This window comes from Myxozyma melibiosi (genome assembly GCF_037950935.1).
Source record: "Myxozyma melibiosi strain Phaff 52-87 chromosome Unknown BZA70scaffold_1, whole genome shotgun sequence".
Taxonomy (NCBI): Eukaryota; Fungi; Ascomycota; class Lipomycetes; order Lipomycetales; family Lipomycetaceae; genus Myxozyma; species Myxozyma melibiosi.
Window position 1 is genome coordinate 2,709,177 of NW_027042915.1, and position 22,189 is coordinate 2,731,365.

General features: G+C 51.4%; 10 protein-coding genes across 10 annotated transcripts; 5 read left to right on the forward strand and 5 right to left on the reverse strand.

Annotated features, from left to right (window-relative positions):
- Positions 1 to 1,096: 1,096 nt before the first annotated feature.
- On the forward strand, positions 1,097 to 2,981 carry BZA70DRAFT_233533 (SNF2 family N-terminal domain-containing protein; the record flags this gene model as incomplete). Its single annotated transcript, XM_064910262.1, has 3 exons — positions 1,097 to 1,303; positions 1,357 to 2,539; positions 2,596 to 2,981. The coding sequence occupies 3 exons, from the start codon at positions 1,097 to 1,099 to the stop codon at positions 2,979 to 2,981; spliced, it is 1,776 nt and encodes a 591-aa protein (XP_064771154.1).
- A 1,785-nt stretch (positions 2,982 to 4,766) lies between these two features.
- Positions 4,767 to 8,054, forward strand: BZA70DRAFT_36440 (uncharacterized protein). Its single transcript, XM_064915058.1, has 3 exons — positions 4,767 to 5,006; positions 5,078 to 5,467; positions 5,529 to 8,054. Exons 1-3 carry the CDS (start codon positions 4,922 to 4,924, stop codon positions 7,958 to 7,960), a joined length of 2,907 nt encoding a protein of 968 aa, XP_064771155.1. The 5' UTR covers positions 4,767 to 4,921; the 3' UTR covers positions 7,961 to 8,054.
- Positions 8,055 to 8,094: 40 nt separating this feature from the next.
- BZA70DRAFT_272970 (MFS transporter) lies at positions 8,095 to 10,076 on the reverse strand. The gene is made up of 2 exons (XM_064911758.1): positions 9,264 to 10,076; positions 8,095 to 9,189 (listed from the first exon to the last, which is right to left on the reverse strand). The coding sequence occupies exons 1-2, from the start codon at positions 9,692 to 9,694 to the stop codon at positions 8,148 to 8,150; spliced, it is 1,473 nt and encodes a 490-aa protein (XP_064771156.1). The 5' UTR covers positions 9,695 to 10,076; the 3' UTR covers positions 8,095 to 8,147.
- BZA70DRAFT_272971 (Serine/threonine-protein kinase BUD32) lies at positions 10,077 to 10,985 on the forward strand. The gene has a single exon (XM_064911759.1). It carries the CDS (start codon positions 10,116 to 10,118, stop codon positions 10,950 to 10,952), a length of 837 nt encoding a protein of 278 aa, XP_064771157.1. The 5' UTR covers positions 10,077 to 10,115; the 3' UTR covers positions 10,953 to 10,985.
- A 1-nt stretch (position 10,986) lies between these two features.
- Positions 10,987 to 11,975, reverse strand: BZA70DRAFT_37022 (uncharacterized protein). Its single transcript, XM_064915060.1, has 2 exons — positions 11,733 to 11,975; positions 10,987 to 11,647 (listed from the first exon to the last, which is right to left on the reverse strand). Exons 1-2 carry the CDS (start codon positions 11,826 to 11,828, stop codon positions 11,021 to 11,023), a joined length of 723 nt encoding a protein of 240 aa, XP_064771158.1. The 5' UTR covers positions 11,829 to 11,975; the 3' UTR covers positions 10,987 to 11,020.
- An 878-nt stretch (positions 11,976 to 12,853) lies between these two features.
- BZA70DRAFT_35464 (thioredoxin-like protein) lies at positions 12,854 to 14,066 on the forward strand. Its single transcript, XM_064915056.1, has 5 exons — positions 12,854 to 13,231; positions 13,307 to 13,322; positions 13,394 to 13,475; positions 13,535 to 13,599; positions 13,666 to 14,066. The coding sequence occupies exons 1-5, from the start codon at positions 13,119 to 13,121 to the stop codon at positions 13,876 to 13,878; spliced, it is 489 nt and encodes a 162-aa protein (XP_064771159.1). The 5' UTR covers positions 12,854 to 13,118; the 3' UTR covers positions 13,879 to 14,066.
- Positions 14,067 to 14,210: 144 nt separating this feature from the next.
- BZA70DRAFT_272976 (uncharacterized protein) lies at positions 14,211 to 15,655 on the reverse strand. Its single transcript, XM_064911760.1, has one exon. It carries the CDS (start codon positions 15,493 to 15,495, stop codon positions 14,254 to 14,256), a length of 1,242 nt encoding a protein of 413 aa, XP_064771160.1. The 5' UTR covers positions 15,496 to 15,655; the 3' UTR covers positions 14,211 to 14,253.
- On the reverse strand, positions 15,648 to 16,744 carry BZA70DRAFT_272977 (RlpA-like double-psi beta-barrel-protein domain-containing protein-containing protein). The gene is made up of 2 exons (XM_064911761.1): positions 16,682 to 16,744; positions 15,648 to 16,642 (listed from the first exon to the last, which is right to left on the reverse strand). The coding sequence occupies exon 2, from the start codon at positions 16,270 to 16,272 to the stop codon at positions 16,060 to 16,062; it is 213 nt and encodes a 70-aa protein (XP_064771161.1). The 5' UTR covers positions 16,273 to 16,642; positions 16,682 to 16,744; the 3' UTR covers positions 15,648 to 16,059.
- Positions 16,745 to 18,798: 2,054 nt separating this feature from the next.
- Positions 18,799 to 20,922, forward strand: BZA70DRAFT_272981 (WD40-repeat-containing domain protein). Its single transcript, XM_064911762.1, has 3 exons — positions 18,799 to 19,311; positions 19,373 to 19,449; positions 19,508 to 20,922. The coding sequence occupies exons 1-3, from the start codon at positions 19,007 to 19,009 to the stop codon at positions 20,770 to 20,772; spliced, it is 1,647 nt and encodes a 548-aa protein (XP_064771162.1). The 5' UTR covers positions 18,799 to 19,006; the 3' UTR covers positions 20,773 to 20,922.
- BZA70DRAFT_244699 (ETC complex I subunit conserved region-domain-containing protein) lies at positions 20,923 to 21,926 on the reverse strand. Its single transcript, XM_064910612.1, has 3 exons — positions 21,767 to 21,926; positions 21,464 to 21,696; positions 20,923 to 21,405 (listed from the first exon to the last, which is right to left on the reverse strand). The coding sequence occupies exons 2-3, from the start codon at positions 21,570 to 21,572 to the stop codon at positions 21,080 to 21,082; spliced, it is 435 nt and encodes a 144-aa protein (XP_064771163.1). The 5' UTR covers positions 21,573 to 21,696; positions 21,767 to 21,926; the 3' UTR covers positions 20,923 to 21,079.
- Between the last annotated feature and the right edge of the window lie 263 nt (positions 21,927 to 22,189).

Consider the following 22,189-nt stretch of genomic DNA (forward strand, 5'->3'; position numbering starts at 1 on the left):
CTAGCAACCTTAATGTAAAAAATCCAAACAACGACCTTCGAGCTATGTATCATGCATAACGGAAATCGATAATCGAGGAACCACGACTAGTGCGGAGAATCACTTGCTGAATTATAGAAATATACTCTTGAGTCTTTGGATATCAGCAGTATGAGCTCATCAAACGGACCACGGCAAGACCAGGTCGACAGGGTCCGTGGTGATCAGCCGGTTTTTGGTAAAGCGTCGCCTTTACACAATCCACTGGCACAGACAGGACTGCGAAGGCCGAATAAGCCCAGACCTGCAGGTAAGAAAGGCTTGGTTTTGAGGCTTAGTCTCATTATCTAATAAATCCGGTATTGCAATATAGGACCATATCGACCGGCTTCGAATCTCGCCTCCAAAACCCCGGGAGTGACTGCTTCGCAACAGTTCACCAATCTTCTAGAGCCCTTGGCTCCCAATTCTTCAGAGTGGAAAAGACCGTTAGTGTCGTATAAGAACAAGCCGGTAGCGCAGCCGACTAGAGCTGTCATCGATGTTTCCTCTGACGACGATCTTCAAGTACTCAGCACACGCAATGTGAAGCAAAGCGATCTGTTTGCCACCAGCAAGAAGACTAGCTACTCGGAAATGCTCAGTAAGGGCAAAGACGATAGACACGGAAATATCAAAGCCAAAGTGCATGAACAGGGCAAAACTAACTCCTCTGGGTTTGCAGCTGCAAGCAACACACAGCGTGCATCTTCAACTGAACGTGCGACATCTGCGGATGCCCCAAAGAAATCAGTCTTAGGTGATAATAAGCCTTCAAAGCCTCAACCGATCAAAGGATATAGACCAGTTCAGGGTGCTCCTTCAACTAGCTCGGAGTCACGATTCTCGGCCGATCCGTTTGCTGCGTTTACACAGAAACTAAGTAATCTGTCGCTCAGCTCGACAAAATCAGAGCCTAAGCAAAAGAGGCCAGAGTATCGTGATGTACTGTACGTTCCTCCAGCGAGGCCCAAACCGGAGTTTGACATACCAATCAAAGTGACCCCAGATGGTGAGTATTTAAGTTTTTAGGAAGTAGTATACGCTATACTGACTTAAACATGCAGATTATTCTTATATGACTACAACGGATGTTACCAGTTCGTTGAAAGATATCCTAGACGGAGCAAAAAACAAGAAAGGGGATGCTGCTTTATCGGAAGAGGATCGCACCGTGAAAGGGCTCAAAGTTAAATTGATGGATCATCAAGTTGAGGGCCTTCGATTTCTTCTCGAAAGAGAGGGCAAAGACGTCAAGAACAAAGGCGGACTTTTATGTGACGATGTAAGTATCTTATTTTGATCAACGGCCAGATAGCTTCTGACCTTTTGTTGCAGATGGGACTCGGTAAAACGATTCAGTCGATATCTTTGATACTGTCTCACCGGATAGACAAAGACATCCACAATTCGGCTAATGCGTGCGCTTCAACTCTCGTCATTGCTCCTTTGGCACTTATCAATCAATGGGCAAAGGAGATCAAGACCAAGGCTCCTGAACTCTCAGTATTGATTCATCATGGACCTTCGCGCACGAAATCAGTAGCCGAGCTAGAGAGGTACTCGGTGGTTATATCGACCTATCAGATCGTGGCCTCTGAATATAACAACAAAGGACCTCTTCATAAGCTCGACTGGTGGCGGATTATTCTAGACGAAGCACACACTATCAAGAACAAATCCTCACAGTCAGCTAAAGCTTGCTGTGCGCTGCACGGTCTCAATAGATGGGCCCTCACCGGAACACCATTGCAGAACAATATTGATGAGCTGCACTCACTGTTTTTGTTTTTAAAGATTCAGCCTCTATGCGATGGAGCTTTCTGGAAAGACAAAATCAGTAGGCCAGCTGCGGCTGGCAGAGGCAAGCTAGCCATGAAGAGACTACAAGTCGTACTAGCACAAACTATGCTCCGTCGGACCAAAGAGGTGTTGGGACAAAGCGGGATGAAACTACCAAAACGCAACGTCCACAAGGTTGCAGTCACGCTGAGCCCACCGGAACGAGCCTTTTACGACTCTTTGGAAACAAAGATGGGAAATAAGATGCAGGACTTGATGGGAACGGGTAAGGGCGGTCAGCAGTATATTAGCGTACTGCTACTGCTCTTGCGCCTGCGACAGGCATGCAATCATACAAGTATTGTGTCTATGAAAGTGACCGATGGGGTTGACGCTGTGATCTCTTCGACGCCAGCGAAGAAGGGACCAGCCAAGGAGGAAGTTGATGATCTTGCAGAATTGCTGAACGGAATGACTGTCACAAGTCGTAGATGTTTAGTGTGCCAGACAGAGCTTCCGCTGGAGCAGTCTGCCAAGAACAAAGACTATTGCGATTACTGTATAGGTACTTTTGTCTCGGATGGAATCAGCGCTACGGTTCCGAGCTCCAAAATATCCCGTCTTTTGAAGATCCTGGAAGAGGAACCAACGAGGAAAACTATTGTTTTCAGTCAGTTTACTACCATGCTTGATATCATTCAGCCATTTTTGACGAATCGTGGAATTGTTTATGCGAGATGTGAGTAATGATCTTAGTAGACGTTGACAATCACAGATTTGCTAATATTTGTCTAGACGATGGATCAATGAAGCCCAAAAGCCGAGTAGAGGCACTCGAGCGACTGGCCTCAGATCCTGAGGTTACAGTACTGCTGTGCTCGTTAAAATGCGGAGCTCTCGGACTGAACCTTACTTGTGCCTCTAGGGTTGTTCTTGTCGACCCATGGTGGAATCCGATGATTTCGGAGCAGGCTATTGATCGGGTTCATCGGATCGGACAGACAAGAGACGTCGACGTGTACGACATCACGGCCGAGGCTACGGTTGAGGAGAGAATCCTGACGCTGCAGGAACAGAAACGCGAGCTGGCTAGGGGAGTCATGGACGATAAGGACGGAAAACTTAACGTTAATCGCTTGACTGGCGAAGAGATACGGTTCTTGTTTAACAGATTTGACTAATTTTTGTGTAATATACATTTAATACACTGAATATTTATTGCAATCCTGAAATTTGTTTTAGCTAAGATAATGTTGTATGTACATTAGTGAGAAATCAAGACCAAGGTGTCAGATCGGAGAAGGTAGAAAATCATAAGAAAGTTGCAGGCCAAGGTGACTCGCAGAATACTGATGCTGACCGAGTATCGCCAGAATCCAGAGACACTCGCAACTTGTCACAGCGCTTCGAGATCACGCTCCACCTTCGCGCTTGGCGTACTCCTCCTCCATTCTCTCGAGATATTCAGCGTCGATATCTGCTTGTCGACGCACTCCCTCGGGCTCGCCTATTCTGACATTTCGACCCGATTCGCGGGTATTCGACAATGAGTGCTGATCCGGCTGATCTCGCTCGCGATCCGTTCCGTTCGGCGCCGTAGAGCTGGACTTTGCGTTTGAGTCCTTATCGGAGGTATGGTACAACGGCTGAGGCATGATTCTGCGGTGATTTTGTTTCGATAAGAATGTAAGACGATAAGGTGGTTGTGGGATGTGGTAGAGCAAGTGTGCCGACGCCACCACGAATTATTCTATAGCCCCTGAAAGTTGAAAATCCCAAGCGATGTCGTCACCGGCTCAGCGCCGCATGCTCAGGTCGATCCCACGGCAGCAAAAATACCCAACTACTATGGAACAAACTTCCATTGCGATTCTCATTGGCGGATAGAGGTAGCATGCGCGTGTATTATACGTGAATTGTAGCGACATTTAAACTGTTTCTATTTCTTCGATTACGACGCGTTGTCAAATGACATCAACTGCCCACTCAAAGGCCCAACAGATCCCCCAGTCTGTAAATGCAACCTAGTGCCAAACGAGATAGTAAAGAAGAAGTGCAGATTCGAAAGATCGGGAATCATGACACCTTATTAGCTACTGTTGAAGCGAAGGCCTTACGGGAAGTAGAATAGAGTAATACCGTCAGATATAGAACTAACGACAAACCACGGCCTGAACAAACAGAACTGAAAACTCAGTACAATTAGCACTATTGTTCGAATTGCTTCGTCTCATGCTCCCTTATCAACAAGCTAATAGACGCAGACGTTTCTCAGGCCTACAGCGCTCATTGTCCTTCGGGGATTATACGTAATTTCGATATTCATTTCGGGTTAGGGCTGAAATGTTGACAAACCGTCGTCATCTCATCACCGCCGGGAAGTGATGCAACAACGGATTCGATGATCCTCGATATTCCCCTCAACCGTTCCGATCAATTGCCTGTGTCTGAAATTATTAAGGGTTATAGATGCAATGATTTGAGATTTAGGATATCATGAGGTGGACATTGTGCTGGAGGGGCCGTCGCGTCTAGCTCACCCGACCATGAAAAGATCTCGATGCCAATTGTATAGTAGGTAACCATACTGCAGTACAGACCCCTGACAAGCCCATTCTTTCGCCTTCACACAAGAATACTGAGCATTGACTCGATGATCCATTTTTGTCGATCACGGGAAAGAGAAATAAGCAGGCATGACGAAGACAGTTGAGCGGATTAAGTTTGGTGATCGTCGTCGTCATAGCCGTTCTGGGAGTTGTATTTTTACACATTATGGGATTGTGAAACTCTCGACTCTCATCCAGCATCTCGACTGCTTGATTTTCATGTATTCATTTATTGTGTGATCCTAGCACGCGGGTGGACGATCGATGTCCTGTCGATCATACTACTGTTCTGGCCATGGTACTGTTGATGCATGATTGCATCACTGCTTGTCGTTCCGGTACATGTTCCGGATGGGCGATGATTGGCGCGGGCTCGTCTGTTCTGGACGCCTGAAGTCTGATAAGTCGATTCGTTTGACCTTCCGCCCTTGAGATATATAAATACAACTCAATATCCGGCCTGCTTTGACTTGTGATTTGTTTTTTTGTTCATCGACGAAACATCTCTCACAATGGCACAAGTTTCACGACCCACCGATACCAACGTTCGGGATGCCGATATTGAGCGCAAGTTGCAGCTCTATGGCATCTTCCTTGGTAAGCTCTCATCACAACTTCCGAAAAGTCATGATGAATTGCCCACTAACTGACGATGTTTTCGACTTCAGCCTTCAAGGAAGGCAAGATGCCAACCAACGCGCAGGCCGACATCGCGCTGAACTCCCTACTTGGCTCAGATCTTCTCAACCCGGACTCGAAATGGAACAGAAAGCTCTCCGACGAAGGCCGGTCGCTGATCAAAGACGCAGCTGCTGTGGTTGAGTCTGCGAAGACTCTCTGGATCACCAAAAACCGCGGCAACTTGCTGCAGGAGTTTCTTTGGCACTCATCGCTCGTGAGCGAGAGCAAGCACAACATTGTAGAGCCTGTCAATACCGGTGATCCTAAAACCACTCCTGGCAGAGACAGTGCGACTTTGTACGAAGACCAGGACGTTGTCGGAGGACTCAAGAACCTTGGAACCTTGATCATCACCAACGGACAGTTCCGCAAGCTCTGTATGTATTTGACATATCTTTTATCAATCTAAAATGATCGAATACTAACTAGACATCTTAGTGAACGATTTCGTCATTCTATTCCGTGACATGGCTGGTGACGTCGCCACGAGCGCGACCGACAAGCTCGGCAACGCCGCTGAGCAGGTGCGTCCTTCGGAAGAAGAACTGGGCCAGATCGACGAATCCGCTCCCGATAACCAATGGCACGACAGTCCCGACGCATCGAAGTTTGACAAGTACAAGGGTGCTTTCAACAAGGACAGCGACGAGGCTAAGCGATACAAGCAGCAGGCCATGGACGCTAAGCAGCAGCGACTGGGACAGGCCAAGAACTACCTTTCCGAGAAGATGCCCCAGGAGCGTCGTGACCAGATCATCGTGCGCTTGAAGAAGATGGTCGTTGAGATCCAGGGCCACCCCGAGTTTCAGAGCGCTATTGACTCGCTTTTGGACTTCCTTGAGAAGAACAAGGCTACTGCGAAGGACTCGATGGGCAACGGTTCTTCTCAAGCAAAGAAGTTCACCGAGAATGATCATTTGCAGGCCGCGCAGACCAGCTTGAGAACTCTCGTCGAGCGATTCGCAAACGACTCGTCTCTCGATGATCTCTTTGGCGTTGCCAACGATCTCTATGCCGCGGCAGAGAAGGACGAACATCTCCGCAGCTGGTTCACTGATGTTGACAGCTACATCCGTCGTGTCCTCAAGGAGAAGGGATATATTCTCGAAGACTCGGCGACTCGCGACTACAACAGTCTTTACGACCGTGGGCGCGAGATCTTCTCCAAGCAGTACAAGGGATACGGTGACGACTTCACTCGGGAGTTCAACTACTTGATTGAGCAGTTCAGAGCCGATCCTTTGAACGACAAGTTCGGCAAGGATATGGACATACTTTTCAAGAATCTCGGAACCGACGGCGACGATGGGTTTGTCTTCAAGCCTCATCTGCTCAAGGATGTCACGAATGTGATCATCCCGGAGATTTTCGAGAACGTCAGATACGTACCGCTTCCGCGCATTGAGTATAGTGATGTGATGATTGATGCGGTTGTCGAGAACTTGATCGTCGAGTCAAACAACTTCTTCCCTAACCTCATTGAGCTTCACAACCAGAGCGTTATGCGATGGGGACGCAGCACTTACTCTGATGCGAACTACAAGCATGGCTCGTTTACGATGACGTGCAAGGGAATCCAGTGCGACCTCAAGGACGTGAGCTACTACGTTAAGAAGAAGAGCGGATTCCCTACGCTGCGCGACACCGGTCTTGCCGACTTTTATCTCGGCCGCGACGGACTTAGCTTCACGATCTCGCTCTCGACCGCGACCGAGAAGAGCCCGAACAACTTCTTCCAGGTCGACAACGTCAACGTCAAGATTCAGGATTTGGACGTCCGTCTGCGCCGCTCGCGCCACAAGATCCTGTTTGCGATCTTCCGTCCTCTGCTGATGTCGATCGCCAAGCCTGCGATCAAGGCCGTTCTGCAGCAGCAGATCAAGAAGAGCTTCAACGATCTCGACACGATGGCGTACCAGGTGCAGCTCGAGAAGAAGAGAATCGCGCACGACGTGAAGAACGATCCCGAGCTGGAGTCGAAGCCGTCGATCTTCTCGATGTACTCTGAGGCGGTCAAGAACGAGATGTTCAAGTCGAAGGAGAAGAAGGCGGAGGCGAACAAGAAGAAGCCCGATCGTGAGGCGAAGACCAATATCGCAATGACGCAGCACGACTCGATGTTCAAGAACATTGTCTTGCCCAAGGGTATTTCGTCCACCAAGGCTACCAAGTACAAGGAGATGGCTCTCTCCGGCGAACGATGGACGTCGCCTGTCTTCAGTATCGGCTCCGCCTCTATCACCGGCGATATCAACGCCCCTGACAAAATCACTCGTCGCGACGATAAGAGCGGACTTACCGGTGCCACTGGTGGAACTGGTGTCACGGGTGCCACTGGAACTACTGGCACTACTGGCACTACTGGCACTACTGGCACTACTGGCACTACTGGCACTACCGGCACTCGAGGCAGCGGTACCGGAACGAAGGAGAAGTATCTCGCCGCCGGTGCCGGCGCGACTGGTGCTGCTGCTGCCACTACTGCTCTGGGCACCAACCACAACCAGTCTACCACCTACGAAGGCGCAGGCGTCGGCCAACAGACGGAGGCGTACGATCCAGGTAACACCACTCGTCCCGGCGTCGTCACCGCGAATTCTCAGCCCGGCTTGTACGAGCAAGGCCTGACGACCGACCGGACTGCGTCTGCCACTACGTCTTCCTCTGGAGGATACGGCGCCACCACTGGAACTACTAACGGCGCGCAGGGCCGTACGAATGCCCCGTCGATGCCAGGGCAGTTTGATGACGGGACGTTCCCCACCATGAGATCCAAGCAGACACCGAGCGGCGTTCAGCCCATGCGCGTATCTGAGAAGGTGGAGCAGATGCTTACGGAGAACAAGGCGGTCAACACGAGAATCAACTGAACGATGAAATGAGTTTCTGTTTTTTTGGAGGAGAGAGGATAATAAGTGCGTTGTATTTTGTAATTTATAGTTGTATGCGATTGACTGGTATATTGGATTTGGTTATATAATTGAAAATAAATGCGACTCAAAAATGCACTGTACTTCATTCGCCGTAGATTGTAAACGAGTGAGTATCCAAGCTGATTCAAGAACGATCTAGTTTCTCTTTCAAGAAATACGAAAGGATGCCAACGTCATAGAGCAACTTCATCGCCATCGCAATCTCAAAGCTGATCCACATCCTCCCCTGCCCCGCGAACGCACCCGTAATAGCCGGTCCGAACGCAGTCGAGAGCGTTCTGACGACGTTCATGATCCCCATGACGCTCGTGCGCTCTTCTGCTAGAACGATGGACGAGACAAAGACCTGTCGCGGCGCGGTGTCCATCATGTTTGTGCCGGCGCGGACGGCGAAGAGGAAGATTGCGAGGAAGAGATTGCTGCTGGCGGGGATGAGGCCGAGGATGATTGACGAGGGGATATGGGTGATTATCATTGTCTGGACTACGCCTAGTCGTTTTGCGGTCGATGCGGCGATTAAGGCCCCGAACGTGGCGACGATGTGTCCGGTGAGGAAGATGCCACCGAGGGAGGCTTCTTTGACTCCAAACTTGTCGTTGAAGTAATATGTGAGCCATGAATTATTGACAAGGCCCTGACCGAACGAGTCCAGGAAGAACAAAGGCATCAAGATTGAAAGCGTCTTCTTTGACCGGGCGGAAAACGAAGGTATGGATGACCGAAGACCGCTCTTCCTTGTGATTCTCATTAGTCTTCCGTCTTCCTCCTGTACGGCTCCGTCGCGGAGCTCATCTTCAGACGACTGCATGTTCTCGAGCATTATCGCGTTCTCATCCAAGCTTTCGTCAAGTGCCTCGGCCCGTTTCTTACGTCTTTCCAAAAACGCTGGGAGTTCGCACTTGTCTGAGATCTTGAAGGACGAGTACAGCTTGATCAAAGCGATGGAAGAGTAAGACACATATATGAACCGGTAGGCGTACACGTTGCTCCATCCGGCTCGATCCTGTAAAACTTGAACAAGAGTTCCGCAGCTTATTGTCCCCAGGCCTGAGCCAATCCTGCCTAGTAATGCGTACCAGGAGAAGATATCTGTGCGCGACTCTGCTGAGACGAGGTGGGCAAGAGTAGATTCTTCGACGGCGCGGAAGGGACCGACTTCGTTTCCGCTGGAGTCTCGGTTAGCGATGCTGTCCAGATGCTATTCACAAACCAAAATTCAAAGGACTGAAATAAAACTCACTTTGGGGATATGACACCGACAATAGCGGCAATGAGAAGTATCCAGAAATTATCAAAAATGGCAAAGATGAGTCCGCTGGTGAACATCATTGCGCATCCCAAGATCAACACTCGCCGTCTTCCAAGCGCGTCAGCAAAGAGCGTCAAAAAGAACGAGATCAACACGTCGCCAATAAGTGTGGCACTCATGAATAGCCCAATGCGCTCGTCTGAGAATCCGAGAGCTGAGAAGTATAGTGTGAGGATGAGTGTTGCTTGGCCGTAGGCAATCATCCGGACTAGTCTCTGGAAGCAGAGGATGCGGACGTCGGTTGATGATTCTAGCAGGGCCTGGAGACCGACCTCGCACATAAGCATACGGAGCTTAGAGGACTGCGGTGGAGGGTTCTGGGCGCTTGCGTCGAGGAGAGTATGCGCATCTTCGTTGGCCATTGTTCAGAATGCTCTTTGTGGTCCAATGTGAGATCAGGTTTACAGTCCTTCGGGGTATTAACGACGACAAAGCCTGTGAGGGTTCTTTTGCTAAGTTTGAAAACAAAAAACGCCTGCCGCTGTATTCAAAATTACAGTCCACAAACATCAACACCCAAATCTTCATAGAAGAACATGGAGAAGATCAGTAAATGCGGGGATGTGAGAAACCTGAGATCACAGAGGCTTTCCACCCCCACACAATCCCACCGCACCAACTCATCCATTCGCGGAGTTAGTATCAAAGCGGCAAAGTCCGAAATACATCTAATCATGTGACTTTTTCAGGGTAAATTAGATGCTCATCGCTCAAAAATTGAAATGTGCGTCGTCAAAAGAGTTGGATTTTGAGATACAGCAGCGGGAGGAAACGAAACGAGCGATGGCGGACGACAACAAGAATGCGGAAATCCCGCTTCCGGCTTTACCAGAAGGGATTGTGAAAGCTCTTGATCTTACACTGATTTCACAGGGCGCCGAGGCGCTCGTTTTCTTCTCACAGAGTCATCCGTTCATTCCCACACACGAAGCAATCACGAATTCGCCAGGATTTTCGGCAGGATATATACTGAAATACAGGCCGCCGAAGCCGTATCGTCATGCGCTGCTAGATGCGCAGCTGACGAAGCACCGCACGCTGTCAGAGGTGCGGAGTCTTTATAAGCTGATGCTTGCGGGTGTGAAGGTGCCGGTGTTTGTGTCTGTCGATCCGCGGCAAGGGATAATCTGGATGGAGAATATCAGCGGGCCGAGTTTGAAGAAGTGGATTTGGGGAAACGAGGAGGTTATTGATAGTCAAACTGAAGATGAGGCTGGTCGCGCAAAGCTACGGGAGGAGAAGATTAAGGGTACGCTGCTCAGTGTAGGGAGCGAAATTTCGAAATTGCATTTTATGGACATGGTGCATGGGGACTTGACGACGTCGAATCTGGTGTTACGCAACAAAAATGAAGGAGAGATGGAGCCGGTTATCATAGATTTCGGGTTATCTTCACAGTCGACGCTACCGGAAGACAAGGCTGTAGATCTCTACGTGCTCGAGCGAGCGTTTGTCTCCACGCATCCGATGCACGCGGAGGAGTATATTGGATGGCTGTTGGAGGGCTATGTGGCAGGATTTGGACGGGGGAAGAAGACTGGTGTGTTTAAAGTGCGCGAGATTATGAAGAAGCTGGAGGCTGTAAGATTACGAGGGCGGAAACGCAGTATGGTGGGCTGATGCGCAAAGTGCTTGGGACTAAGCTGGTTATATTGATTGTGAATATATTTGCATTAAATGTATATGCATTACTTTGCTGCTTCGGCAAACTCTACCATCCACCCCTGACCGTATACGACGCCGCGGTCGGCGACGACGGTGGTGATCTTTATAAGCCAATTCCACGCCCACTCCGCTGGGGAGTCCGCCGCCGCCGACCCGACCAGGCTCACAAACTCCGGAACATTGTCGACCGGCAGGATATTGAAGTTATCGTTATGCGTCAGCAGTTTGACGCCGTGGCTCTTTGCCAGGTTGACTAGACTCGGGGGCAGCACGCAGCAGTCGCGGATGTTGATTTGATTTACGGCAGGTTTGACGCAGCCGGATTTGTCTGCAAACTTGATGAGCGCATGCAGCCTCGCGGCCGAGAACTCAGACACGCCGAGGTGCTGGACGTTGTAGATACCCGTGGCCTTGCTCGCGGTTCGCCAGAGGTCGAGGATATCTGGGGTCAAGAGATCGCTTTCGGGCCGATCGTCCTGCGATGAGTCGTCATCGTCGTCGTCGTCGTTGTCGGCAAAGGTGATTTCGGGGAAGGAGAGGTTGAGGTATGTGATGGCGGCAGAAGGCGGCATTGACTGGCGAAGCTTTGCGAGCGCGCTATTGAGAGCTTGAGAGCGCGCAGAGGCGCTGTAGCCGCTGGGGAAGAATATCTTTACTACATGTCACGTAAAGTCCATGTTAGCTCCGCTTTACATCAAGAGAGAAAGAGCAGAGAAGGAATTGCAATGAATGTACCTGTTGTCTCGAACTTTTTCTTTGCGAGCGCTTCCTCAGAGCAAAAGAGAGGTTCAGAGGGATTGGCCGGGATATCGATGTCAGCGACAGCGGCATCGTCGAGCTCAAGAGCCGGCGACTGCTGTTTCCACTGCGATATCCGCTGCTTGATGTCCAAGACCGGGTCAAGACAGTGCACCTGGCGCGAGTGCGAAACGTTTCCCGTCGATACTGTGATTGTCATCTGGGCGGTGGGGGATGGTGGTCTTTGATTATGTGCGTATTGATTATGTGCAATTGCTTCATTTCGCGCAGGAGTGGCGATGACAAATTTATGATTACGTGTATATTAGTCAGATAGTGTAGAGTCCTCTCGTAAGCATGAAGTGCAGTGCCCTGCACTTTTCTTTTTCTATCTGACAGGGATAAACCGGCACCAGAGACTGCTCGCCGTCCAGCGGTCCAGGCCTGTCGGGGATTGGATGCCGGGGACTGAATACCGCGGCACGGCCAAGGGCGACGAAGACGGGGAGAGAAGCAGAGAACGAACGGCAGATGGCGACCGCGAGGCGAACGATGAGAGAACCGAAGTACGACGGCCGTGTACGGGCATCGTCGGCCGGGGATGATGAAGTAAGAAGCCCGGAAGAAGTTCGTCCGACTCCCCGTACCTCGCTAAGAGGACCAAGCCGTTGCCCTGAGGAAGGGTCGAATGATGACAAATCTTAGCCTGTTTTCTTCTGTCGCCTGCTTTTCTGCATGAAAATAAGAACGTAGATGGCGGCGGTCGACAGGTGATCAGCAGAGAATTGAGGGCACACAGTGAGCAGCGGAATAGGATAGATCGAACACCAACAGCGCATCTGATTTTCGGCATCGGAGTGAACAAAACAAACTACTCCATCTCCAGACGGAGTTCCAAAATACTGTGCCGTCGTATTCGCTTCCCGACTCTAAACCCCAGTAGCGACGGGCCTCGCGACAATAACCTCCTCTCTTCCACCCAAAGCAAGGCCAACGCCGTGCTTCTGCCGAGGCTGAGCATGCTTCCCCGAACCTTGCGTCGTGCGTTCGCCGACTCGGGCTCGCTTAAAGGAAGACGATTTACAGGGCGGTGGCGCGGCGTTCCATCAGAGCCCGCACGAACGAGGTTGGAGCATGTCCGAAAACCGTAAATCGCGAGAACGGCGAGATTCTGGGTTTGCAGGGTCTGGGGCCGAGGACGGAGGAGCAAAAGCAGGGAAAAAGGTGACGTCGGAGCTCGCTTAGAGACTCACTCATCCTTCCCTTCTTAATAATTATCGCGACTCTATATAGATTCCTCTCTCCCCACCACGTCCTTCCTTCTCTCCTTCAACAACACTCACAGTCAGCTTATTCTCTGTTCATACAAACCTCACACCAATCATGTCCGTCCCTACTTCCTTCTACGACCTCGCTCCCCTCGACAGCAAGGGAAACCCCTTCGACTTCCACCAGCTCGAGGGCAAGGTCGTCGTCATCGTCAACGTCGCCTCCAAGTATGTCTCTCTTTATCTTGTCTTCTCCATTCTTCTGTTTATGAACACGATCGTGCTAACCACTAATTACTCTAGGTGCGGTTTCACTCCTGTACGAAACCTCTTCTTCCTGCAAATTTTCCAACGCACTCGAACTCTTCTCTAACGATCTTAATCATGCAGCAATACAAGGGCCTCGAGGAGCTCTACCAGAAGTACCACGACAAGGGACTCGAGATCATCGGCTTCCCTTGCAACCAGTTCGGTATGCTACTTCCATCTCCTTCTTCTCTTGTCATCGTGCCCACCACTAACAAACCACAGGTCGCCAGGAGCCCGGCTCTGACGAGGAGATCGCCTCGTTCTGCACCCTCAACTACGGCGTCACTGTAAGCAAAATTTCACTCCTCTCATTTAATCATAATCATACCTTCCCAATGCTAACTACTCCACAGTTCCCCGTCCTCAAGAAGGTCGACGTCAACGGCGACAACGCCGACGCCGTCTACAAGTTCCTCAAGTCCAAGAAGGCCGGTCTCCTCGGCTTCCGCGGCATCAAGTGGAACTTTGAGAAGTTCGTCATCGACCGCAAGGGCGAGGTCGTCGAACGCTTCTCCTCGGTCACCACCCCTGAGGGTCTCTCGTCCGAGATCGAGAAGCTGCTCTAAATTCCCTCCCCTCCGTTGCTCCCGCCACCGCCTCCCAGGACCGACACTCTACTCCACACAGTAACCTAGCTTCCTCTCCCGCTCTTTTGACAGCTTGCGGTTTGGTTCTATTCTTGGAGTTGGGTCTTATCTGGTTTCTTCGGTATGCGGAGGCGTATGGTCGGGAACTAGGCTTGTGAAGGATAGCGCGAATGCGGTGGCGGGCGCTAAATTAATTTAAATGGGCACTACTCCCGGGCCGCAGCCGGTTTTGGGATGAATGCTGTGTACAACAAATCTGATAAGGCATGAGAGAGTGTGTTTTGTAATGGTAGTATAACTTTTGATGAATATATTTTGTTTCTATGTATTATCCTGTATGTTATGCTGTATAGACTAGAGGATATCCACCAAATCCGCCTCATTGAAGTCCTCGACGTCATACTCCTCGTACTGCTCGCGCTCGTATTCATCGATCTCGTCGTCCAGAAAGTACGAATCCTGTACGTCAGGGATCGACTCCAACTTGTTCCTGTCGCCAATAGTCGGCGCCGAGTGTGTCCGCACATGCGGCCGCGCCTGCTGTGTCTCTTCTCTCTGCTGCCACAGCTGCTCATCAACCAGCCCAAGCTCGCCCTGCAACCTCATCATCAGCCGCTCTCGAAACCGCACGTTCCACTCCTCCACCACCCCGCCATGCACCACCGTCCCGCCCGGCTTGAGCAAGATCACGCCGCGGAGACAGGTCGTGCTCGCCGTCACTGTGATCTTACAGCCGAGCTTGAGACCGACCTGGATCGCGGGAATCGGTTTCTGCTCGATCGCCCAGTACACGCGGCCGAGCGCGTCCTGCAGGAGGGCCTTGCAGTGCGCTTTGCCAATCAGTGGTTTGCGCTTGCCGTTGTTTTCAAACATATGGAACTGCACCGCCGACGACGATGAAAAGTTTGCTGTGTCCGCCTCGACAGCCTGCTGCTGCTGCTGCTGCTGCATCTGCGCGGACTCGTCATCGCCGTCTCCGCTCGGCAGATCGCGAATAATCCGTCGTCCGCCGTCAGTCATGCCGTCTTCGAGCCGTCTCAGCTGCTCATACTTGCTCATCCCTATCTCCACCACGTCAATGATCTGAAACGTAGTCGGCACCGGCACCGAAATCGCCGTCGGGACAGAGGTCGGGCGCATGTCTGGTAGGAAATTCGATTGCCGCACGCAGTCGCGTAGATCGGCCTCTGCGTCAGCGGGTGCGCGGTCGATAAGATAGTGCACTACCGTCGCTTTCGACTCCCCCTGCTGCGTATCAGGCAGAGGCGGTATACACCTCCTCAGATCCTCATTCAAAAACGCGCTCTCCAATTTCGCAAAAATCGCCTCCACAGACGCCGCCCGTTGCCGCTGAAACGCGCTGCTGTGCATAGTCGCTAGGTATACCGGCTTGATCCAGTACTCGATCGACACCCGCAGCCCGTACTTTTTCGAAAACAGACCCTGCAGCAACTCTGCCTGCGCCTTGGACAGCTGTGCTGCGTTCGCGTCCGTGTCTATGTCCATGTCTGGACTGCCGGTGTAAGGCTGCCGCTGCTGCTGCTGCTGCTGCTGTGCGTCGTGGAGTGAGGCTTGGATTAGCGGACGACGTTGCATGCTGTTACTGTCATTAGATCGCCATCATCTCACACATAAAACAAAAATAAACCACAAGAATGCACGCAAGAATTCCTTCTTATAACTCGAAAAGCCTCCTCGCGTAGACGTTTCAAAACAACACAGAAAACAAAGCGCGCCAGGTACGCGTATTTTTCCATCTGCGCGTTTGCGAATCCACGTGTTGCGCGTTTGCCCTGGTCTCCGGGTAACTAAACCTTTCTTGCGCGATTCTGGTTCCGAATCTCACCTACTCTAAAAGGCAATTTACTACCAATTAGTCTCTGACTGCTAAATTTGCAACGGATTTATATTTTGTGGTGAACATTTTCAAGTATCGCAGTATATTTCCAAAAACAGGTAGGGTCGTAAAGTCGTCACATATAACATGTCGTTTAAACATAACATAAGGTAAAAAGATAAAAAAAAAAAGCAAGATTTCCAATATATAGCCCGAAGAGTCCAGGAGTTTCCCAAATAAAACATAATAACAAAAAGCAGCCAAGTCACAGAGTCGCTCGCATCGCTAGCAAGTAGCAAAGCGGTTCAGAAGCGCAGCGTCGCTTACGAGTCGTAGCTCCAGGTGATGGAGATTCTGCCCTCGCTCTCCTCGCCGAGCTGGTCGAAAGCAGCGGGCGAAAAGTCGAGATCGTAAGTGTCGCAGCCCATGCAGGTGTCGACGACGGTGACGGTGACGGACTTGGAGCCGCGGTAGGCGGTGATGGTCTTGCCGCAGAGCGGGTTGTTGTTCGAGTTGCCATTGTCCTCGGCCGACATGAGGTTGGTCGAGATAGCGACGATGAAGTCGGTGTCGGACGAGGTCTCGCCGCAGGAGCCAAGGCCGGTGGCGTAGTAGGTTCCGTCGCCAGAGTACTCGCCAGTGCCAGACGACGAAGACGAGGAGGCAGCAGCGGCGCTGGAAGTGGTCGAGGAAGTGGTAGGCGCAACGTACTCGGAGGTCGACGAGGAGGTGGTGGTAGGAGCGACGTACTCGGAGGTCGAGGAGGTAGTAGGAGCGACGTACTCAGAAGTCGAGGTGGACGAGGTGGTAGGCGCAACGTACTCCGAGGTAGAGGTCGACGAAGTGGTAGGCGCAACGGACTCCGAGGTAGAGGTCGACGAAGTGGTGGGAGCGACGTACTCGGAAGTGGAGGTCGACGAAGTAGTAGGAGCGACGTACTCAGAGGTCGACGAAGTAGTAGGCGCAACGTACTCGGAAGTCGAGGTCGACGAAGTGGTAGGCGCAACGTACTCCGAGGTGGAGGACGACGAAGTCGTAAGGGTGACAAACGACGTAGGCGAAGTCTGGGAGGCAGTCACCGACGAGGTCGAGGTGGAAGTCAAAGTGGTAGCGTCAGTCTCGGTAACCATAGCGAGCGGGTCGGCGGTGACGAAGACGGTCGCGACGACGAAGACGGTGTCGACGAAGTCGACGGAGTTGGTGACGGTCACGTAAGTGATGTCACGCTTCTCGTGCTCATGGAGGTTGTGGACGTGCTGGGCCGAGGCGATGCTGGCGAGACCGGCGAGGCTGGCGAGGGCGGTGGAGAAACGCATGGCTGGGTTGGAGTAAAAGAGAGTGGTTATTCGAGAATGAAAGGAATGGAGGGCAGAATTGTGCTTCTGCTAGAGCCGAGAGGAATAAGAGAACGAAAAAGCGAGCGAAGAAGACGAGAAAGGCAGGACCGGATCGATGGAGGAGGATGGAGAGGAGGAAGAAGGGCAGGACAGGAGACGAAGGGGTTCTTATTTGCGTGCTGGTGTCCAGGCCCGGTTTGAAAAATGAAACCGAGAAGCGGTGGGCTAGGCTCGATTAGGATTAGCGTTTAGAAGCACCAGGTCGGTCGGTCCCCTACGCCCCCGCCGGTAGTGGCACCTGGTTCAGCCTGGTTCGGTCGGAGACCTGTCGCTGCTGTCGACTGCAATGAGAAGAAGCAGACAAAACACAGACATCCTCAATGCTGAGAAGAGTCGCTACTACTTCTCGAACAGCGAGAACAGAGCGAGAGAACAAGAGAACAGAGAAGAAGAGAAAAGTGAAGATTAAATTGGAGCGGCTGAGGAGACTAAACTGGTGCTCGCAGACCGGGGGCGTACGTCGGCCCTGGGGTTTGTGTTACGCCCCAAACTTGGTTCGCTGCCTGATTCGGGAAGTGTAATTAGAGCAAATCTCTGCTGCCGATGCTGTTGTCGCTCCTGCAGCGTATTGTCAATGCGACGCAGAGAAGGACGCAGATGGAAGAAAAAGCAAAAGCAAAAGCAGCAGCAGCAGCAATACACACACCCAGCTCAGCAGGAAACACGGCACGGCTGGACAGCAACCCGGTGGTGTCGGCATAAAGCGGACGGACCGGTGCGGCGAAGGTGCTCGAGCAGGTCGAAGTCGAAGTTGAGTTCGAGATTTTGGATTCGGGCGTTTGCGTTTTCCTCTTTTGTTGGCCGCAATTTCAATTTCGGTTTATGATTTTCTAAATATATTCGCTGTTTGTTGTTTGCTGCTGCTGATGTTGGTTGCTGCTGTGTTAGTCTCTCGTTTGTAATTTAATCCTCATTCGTCGATTAACCGCGCTCCTGGATGCGCTGTCTGTAATCTCCATTACATCATGTGTTTACATCTCTCTTCCTGTGGTTTGGCTCTTTATAATTGCTTTTACAGATCTAAAAGATACTCAATCGAGTAAGCATTCTCATTTGCCATCAACGCAGTCGTCATCACGTAATTCAACATAACTTCATCAAATACAACATGACCCATCAAATTTCAACATGACCTCATCAAATATCAACCCGACAGAAACAGCCTATATTCAGCTTTTGCAAAGTTAGCACTCCAATCTCTCCAATCCATCCTCCCTCCTCTCTCCCTTCACCCAACCCCTCTCTCTAGCGTGCGCAATAGCTCTCCTGTCATCGTCTCAGAGACCCGTGTTCTGATCAACTTACGCCGCTCTCCAATTTTGAGATACGGCAGCAATCACCCGGCACTTCCTATATACATTTAAATTTCGGTATATTTCATCATGATGACCCATCGCCATGCGCACGCTTGCCCGCCAAACATCCATCGAGAGTGGGTAGAATGAAAGAGAGGATACTTGAGAATTTTGCAAAGAAAAAACAGTGGATTAAACATACCATTCAGCGTATACAGCCACGGCCAATCACACGAAAATTAAAAGCAAAATCAAACAAACGGGTATCCCAAACCAAAACCCATCACAAATCTCAGCACCAGTCCAGCAACAGTTGCCGTCTTTGATCTTCTCTTCACCTCGAGCGAAATTTTTTTCAGCGTCGAGCGCGCAGAGAAGCCCTTTTTAAAGTGACAGGAAGAGCTCAGGAGGGCTGGGTGGTGCAGGGTAACCTTTCTTTTCAACCCGGGTAACTTGGGACTTTTGCAAAAAAATTCTTGAAGCGATAAAAAAAAGATTTACCCAGTGTGTATCAGTGTATATACGTTTGAGCGTCTATTTTTTTTCTTGTTGTTGAAGAAGAGAGATAGAAAAGAAGAATGATTTCATACACGACGTGGGTGCCGCGCGGTTTCGCCGCCGAGTTCCCGAATCAGTACCAGTTGGACGAGGAAGAGATTGATCGGATATCGAAGCTCGCGCAGTTACGGCTCGACGACGCGCTCGAGGATTATGAGGGTGCGCTCGCGGACGGGGCTACGAACGGAGATAGCGAGGATGATGAGCTTGAGGGGATGAAGGTTGATGGTGAGGAGGTGGAGGAGGAGGAGGAGGATGTTGAGGTTGAGGTGGATGAGGAGGCTGATGAGGAGATCAAGAATGAGATTGCTGCTGATGCTGTCAAGTATGTGTTGCTTGTTTCTCCGAGATCGATATGAATGCGGCTGCTGACAGTTACTGTATAGGCAAGACGTTGAGATCACAGACGATCTCAGAGAATACGATCTCGAGAACTACGACGCTGAGCCCGAGGCCGACGCATGTACGTACTCCTTTGGTTGACAGTTACAAATCCTGATCACCAAGCTAACACCCCACAGCGCTGAGCATGTTTTCCAACATCAAATCGCTCGCATACTACAAATCCAACGACGAAGACCCGTACATTGTGCTGCCCAAGAAAGACGGCGCCGTGGTCGACGACATCGAAGAAGAAGAGCGCGAGGAGCTGCAGATCCTCGACTCTGATAACCTGCTCCTGGTCGCCAAGACGGAAGACAATCTTTCGCACATGGAGGTCTACGTCTACGACCAGTCCGAAGCGAACCTGTACGTGCACCACGATATCCTGCTTCCCAGCTTCCCGCTCTGCGTCGAGTGGCTCAACGTCCGCGTCGGACGGACGCGCACGGAGGAAAACCAGCAGGGCAGTTTTGCGGCGATCGGAACGTTTGAGCCGAATATCGAGATCTGGAACCTCGACGTCATCGACGAGATGTATCCCGATGCCATCCTCGGCAACCTCGAGGCCGACAACCAGGCCGCTGCCGCGAGCGACGACGAGGACGAGAAGCCAAAGAAGAAGGACAAGAAGCACAAGAAGAAGAAAGCAAAGAAACCCAAGAAACCGGTTGCGAACGACAAATACCACGTCGACGCGATCCTCGCGCTTTCGGCAAACAAGCAGCACCGCAACATCCTCGCCTCGGGCTCGGCAGACAAGACCATCAAGCTCTGGGACCTCAACACGCTCACCTGCGCGCGCAGCTACTCCTTCCACGACGACAAGGTCTGCTCGCTGTCCTGGCACCCGACCGAGGGCCCTGTTTTGCTCACGGGATCGTACGACCGGACCGTGATTGCGAGCGACATGCGCGTGCCGGACGAGTTTCGCCGGTGGGGCGTCGACGCCGACGTCTCGGGCGTGCGATGGGACCCGCACGACAGCAGCCGGTTCTACGTCGCGACCGAGAGCGGCCGCGTGCACTGCTTCGACGCGCGCACCGCCCCCGCCGTCGCGTCGCCGCACAAGGCAAAGCCGCTGTGGACGCTGCAGGCGCACGATAGCGAAGTCACCGCTTTCGACGTCAACGCAAACGTCAGCGGCCTCTTCGTCACCGGCTCGACCGATCACCAGGTCAAGGTCTGGAACGTGTCCGAGACCGGGCCGTCGCTGTTCTCGAGCCGCGACATGGGCGTCGGGAAAGTGTTTTCCGTGTCCTGGCTGCCTGACAAGCCCGCGGCGCGAACTGTCGCTGTCGGAGGCAGCAACGGCGTCGTGCAGGTGTGGGATACAAAGACGAACGACGCGGTGCGCGTCGCGGCCGAGGACTTTGAGGACGAGGACGAGGATGACGAGGAGTAATTTATGTTGTTCTCTTAGCATATCGACTGTTTTACGCGTTCTTGTTTCTGTTGAGTTTTTTTGGGATTGTACCATTATGTTTGTGCTCTGTGCTGATTATCTAAAAGTTTCCCATTGGTTTTAGTTTCGTATATATGCATTTCTACCACTGTTTATCTGAGAACGAAAATGTTGATTGATGTAGACTGTATAATGTAGAGGACATGATGAAGAATAAAGAAAGAAGCTGTTATGCACACCACCAGAATTACCACGATAAAAACTAAAAACAAAGAAGCAGGACTCCGATCTAACCCACTCTTCTTACTTATTTATCCCAAGTTCCCTCAGGCGCCTCCTCCTCCAACGGCTCCCACACCTTCCACTCCAGCATCTTTTGCGCGAGCTGGAACTCCTCGCCGGCCTGGATCAAGATCTCCTCAATCAGGCCGCCGCCGAGCTTCTGCTCAATCTCGACGATCGAGTCGGTGGTCTTGACGATCTCGTAGCGGTGCTTGTTGATGCCCTCGACGGACTGGCGGTACACGCTCGTCTCGGGGAAGTGCTGCAGCAGCTCGTTGGTCTCGGCGTAGAGACGGAGAAGGCGCGGGCGGGGCTCGGGGAACTCGAAGATGCCGGTGAGACCGGTTTGCTCTGCGACGTGTTAGTTATGGAGCTGCATAATAACAGGAGGAAGAAGAGGGGGCCTTACTGTTGAGGTAGGTGGAGCGGTAGAATTCCTCCGTCATGTACTTCAGCGGCGGGAGGTCCGCGCAGCGAGCGAGCGTTCTCCGCATGGCAAGGATATTTGAAGGTCTCATTGCACTGTATGAATTCGGTGTATTGTCTTAAAGAACAAGGCTCGGCAGAGTCGTCTGGTTGTGGTGGAGTAGATTCGATGTCTACTAGCGATGATTCCGAGATGCGTCGAACGAAGTCTTTACTCTACCAACACAATGTATCAGACCGAGTCCCAATGCGCCCAACAACACAAATAAAGATCAGATGAAAATACCTTGAAGCAAAAGACGTGAATCCGGTGCGTGGAAGACGGGCACGATGATATATACAGATACGGGAGTATTCTCTTGTCTCCAGGATCCGTGAGAATCTTTAAGGTTTCTCAATAGCTGACTTGCTCGGTGAGGAAACAAGTGAGCCGTGGTTGGCTGGCTTCTTGTGTACTGACAAGGGGTTGGGTTGGGGCTGTAAGTGGGTAATATTGGGCTGGTTATGCCGTATATGTGACTTTGCCGGGAGGATGGATATATGCATACAGTTACAGTTTCCTGAGCTATTTCTCTTCCAAAAGAACTGCTATCATTATATATGCCCTAGTATCTGTTTCCATAGTAAACTACTACTCGAAACACACTCACATCACCACAACGCAGAAGCAATCCAGCCAACGTACAACTCAATCAACAAACCCGCAAAC

Coding starts and splice junctions, on each gene's coding strand:
- BZA70DRAFT_35464 (XM_064915056.1), top strand. CDS start 13,119: ATGTCCGTCCCTACTTCCTTCTACGACCTCGCTCCCCTCGACAGCAAG. Junction 13,476..13,534: donor CTTCCCTTGCAACCAGTTCG/GTATGCTACTTC, acceptor AACAAACCACAG/GTCGCCAGGAGCCCGGCTCT. Junction 13,600..13,665: donor CCCTCAACTACGGCGTCACT/GTAAGCAAAATT, acceptor ACTACTCCACAG/TTCCCCGTCCTCAAGAAGGT.
- BZA70DRAFT_244699 (XM_064910612.1), bottom strand. CDS start 21,572: ATGAGACCTTCAAATATCCTTGCCATGCGGAGAACGCTCGCTCGCTGC. Junction 21,406..21,463: donor CCGCTCCACCTACCTCAACA/GTAAGGCCCCCT, acceptor AACACGTCGCAG/AGCAAACCGGTCTCACCGGC.
- BZA70DRAFT_272976 (XM_064911760.1), bottom strand. CDS start 15,495: ATGCAACGTCGTCCGCTAATCCAAGCCTCACTCCACGACGCACAGCAG.
- BZA70DRAFT_37022 (XM_064915060.1), bottom strand. CDS start 11,828: ATGCCGCTGTCGCTGACATCGATATCCCGGCCAATCCCTCTGAACCTC. Junction 11,648..11,732: donor GAAAAAGTTCGAGACAACAG/GTACATTCATTG, acceptor CATGTAGTAAAG/ATATTCTTCCCCAGCGGCTA.
- BZA70DRAFT_36440 (XM_064915058.1), top strand. CDS start 4,922: ATGGCACAAGTTTCACGACCCACCGATACCAACGTTCGGGATGCCGAT. Junction 5,007..5,077: donor GCTCTATGGCATCTTCCTTG/GTAAGCTCTCAT, acceptor TTTCGACTTCAG/CCTTCAAGGAAGGCAAGATG. Junction 5,468..5,528: donor CGGACAGTTCCGCAAGCTCT/GTATGTATTTGA, acceptor TAGACATCTTAG/TGAACGATTTCGTCATTCTA.
- BZA70DRAFT_272977 (XM_064911761.1), bottom strand. CDS start 16,272: ATGTCGGCCGAGGACAATGGCAACTCGAACAACAACCCGCTCTGCGGC.
- BZA70DRAFT_272971 (XM_064911759.1), top strand. CDS start 10,116: ATGGCGGACGACAACAAGAATGCGGAAATCCCGCTTCCGGCTTTACCA.
- BZA70DRAFT_272970 (XM_064911758.1), bottom strand. CDS start 9,694: ATGGCCAACGAAGATGCGCATACTCTCCTCGACGCAAGCGCCCAGAAC. Junction 9,190..9,263: donor GTCGGTGTCATATCCCCAAA/GTGAGTTTTATT, acceptor CCGAGACTCCAG/CGGAAACGAAGTCGGTCCCT.
- BZA70DRAFT_272981 (XM_064911762.1), top strand. CDS start 19,007: ATGATTTCATACACGACGTGGGTGCCGCGCGGTTTCGCCGCCGAGTTC. Junction 19,312..19,372: donor ATTGCTGCTGATGCTGTCAA/GTATGTGTTGCT, acceptor GTTACTGTATAG/GCAAGACGTTGAGATCACAG. Junction 19,450..19,507: donor TGAGCCCGAGGCCGACGCAT/GTACGTACTCCT, acceptor AACACCCCACAG/CGCTGAGCATGTTTTCCAAC.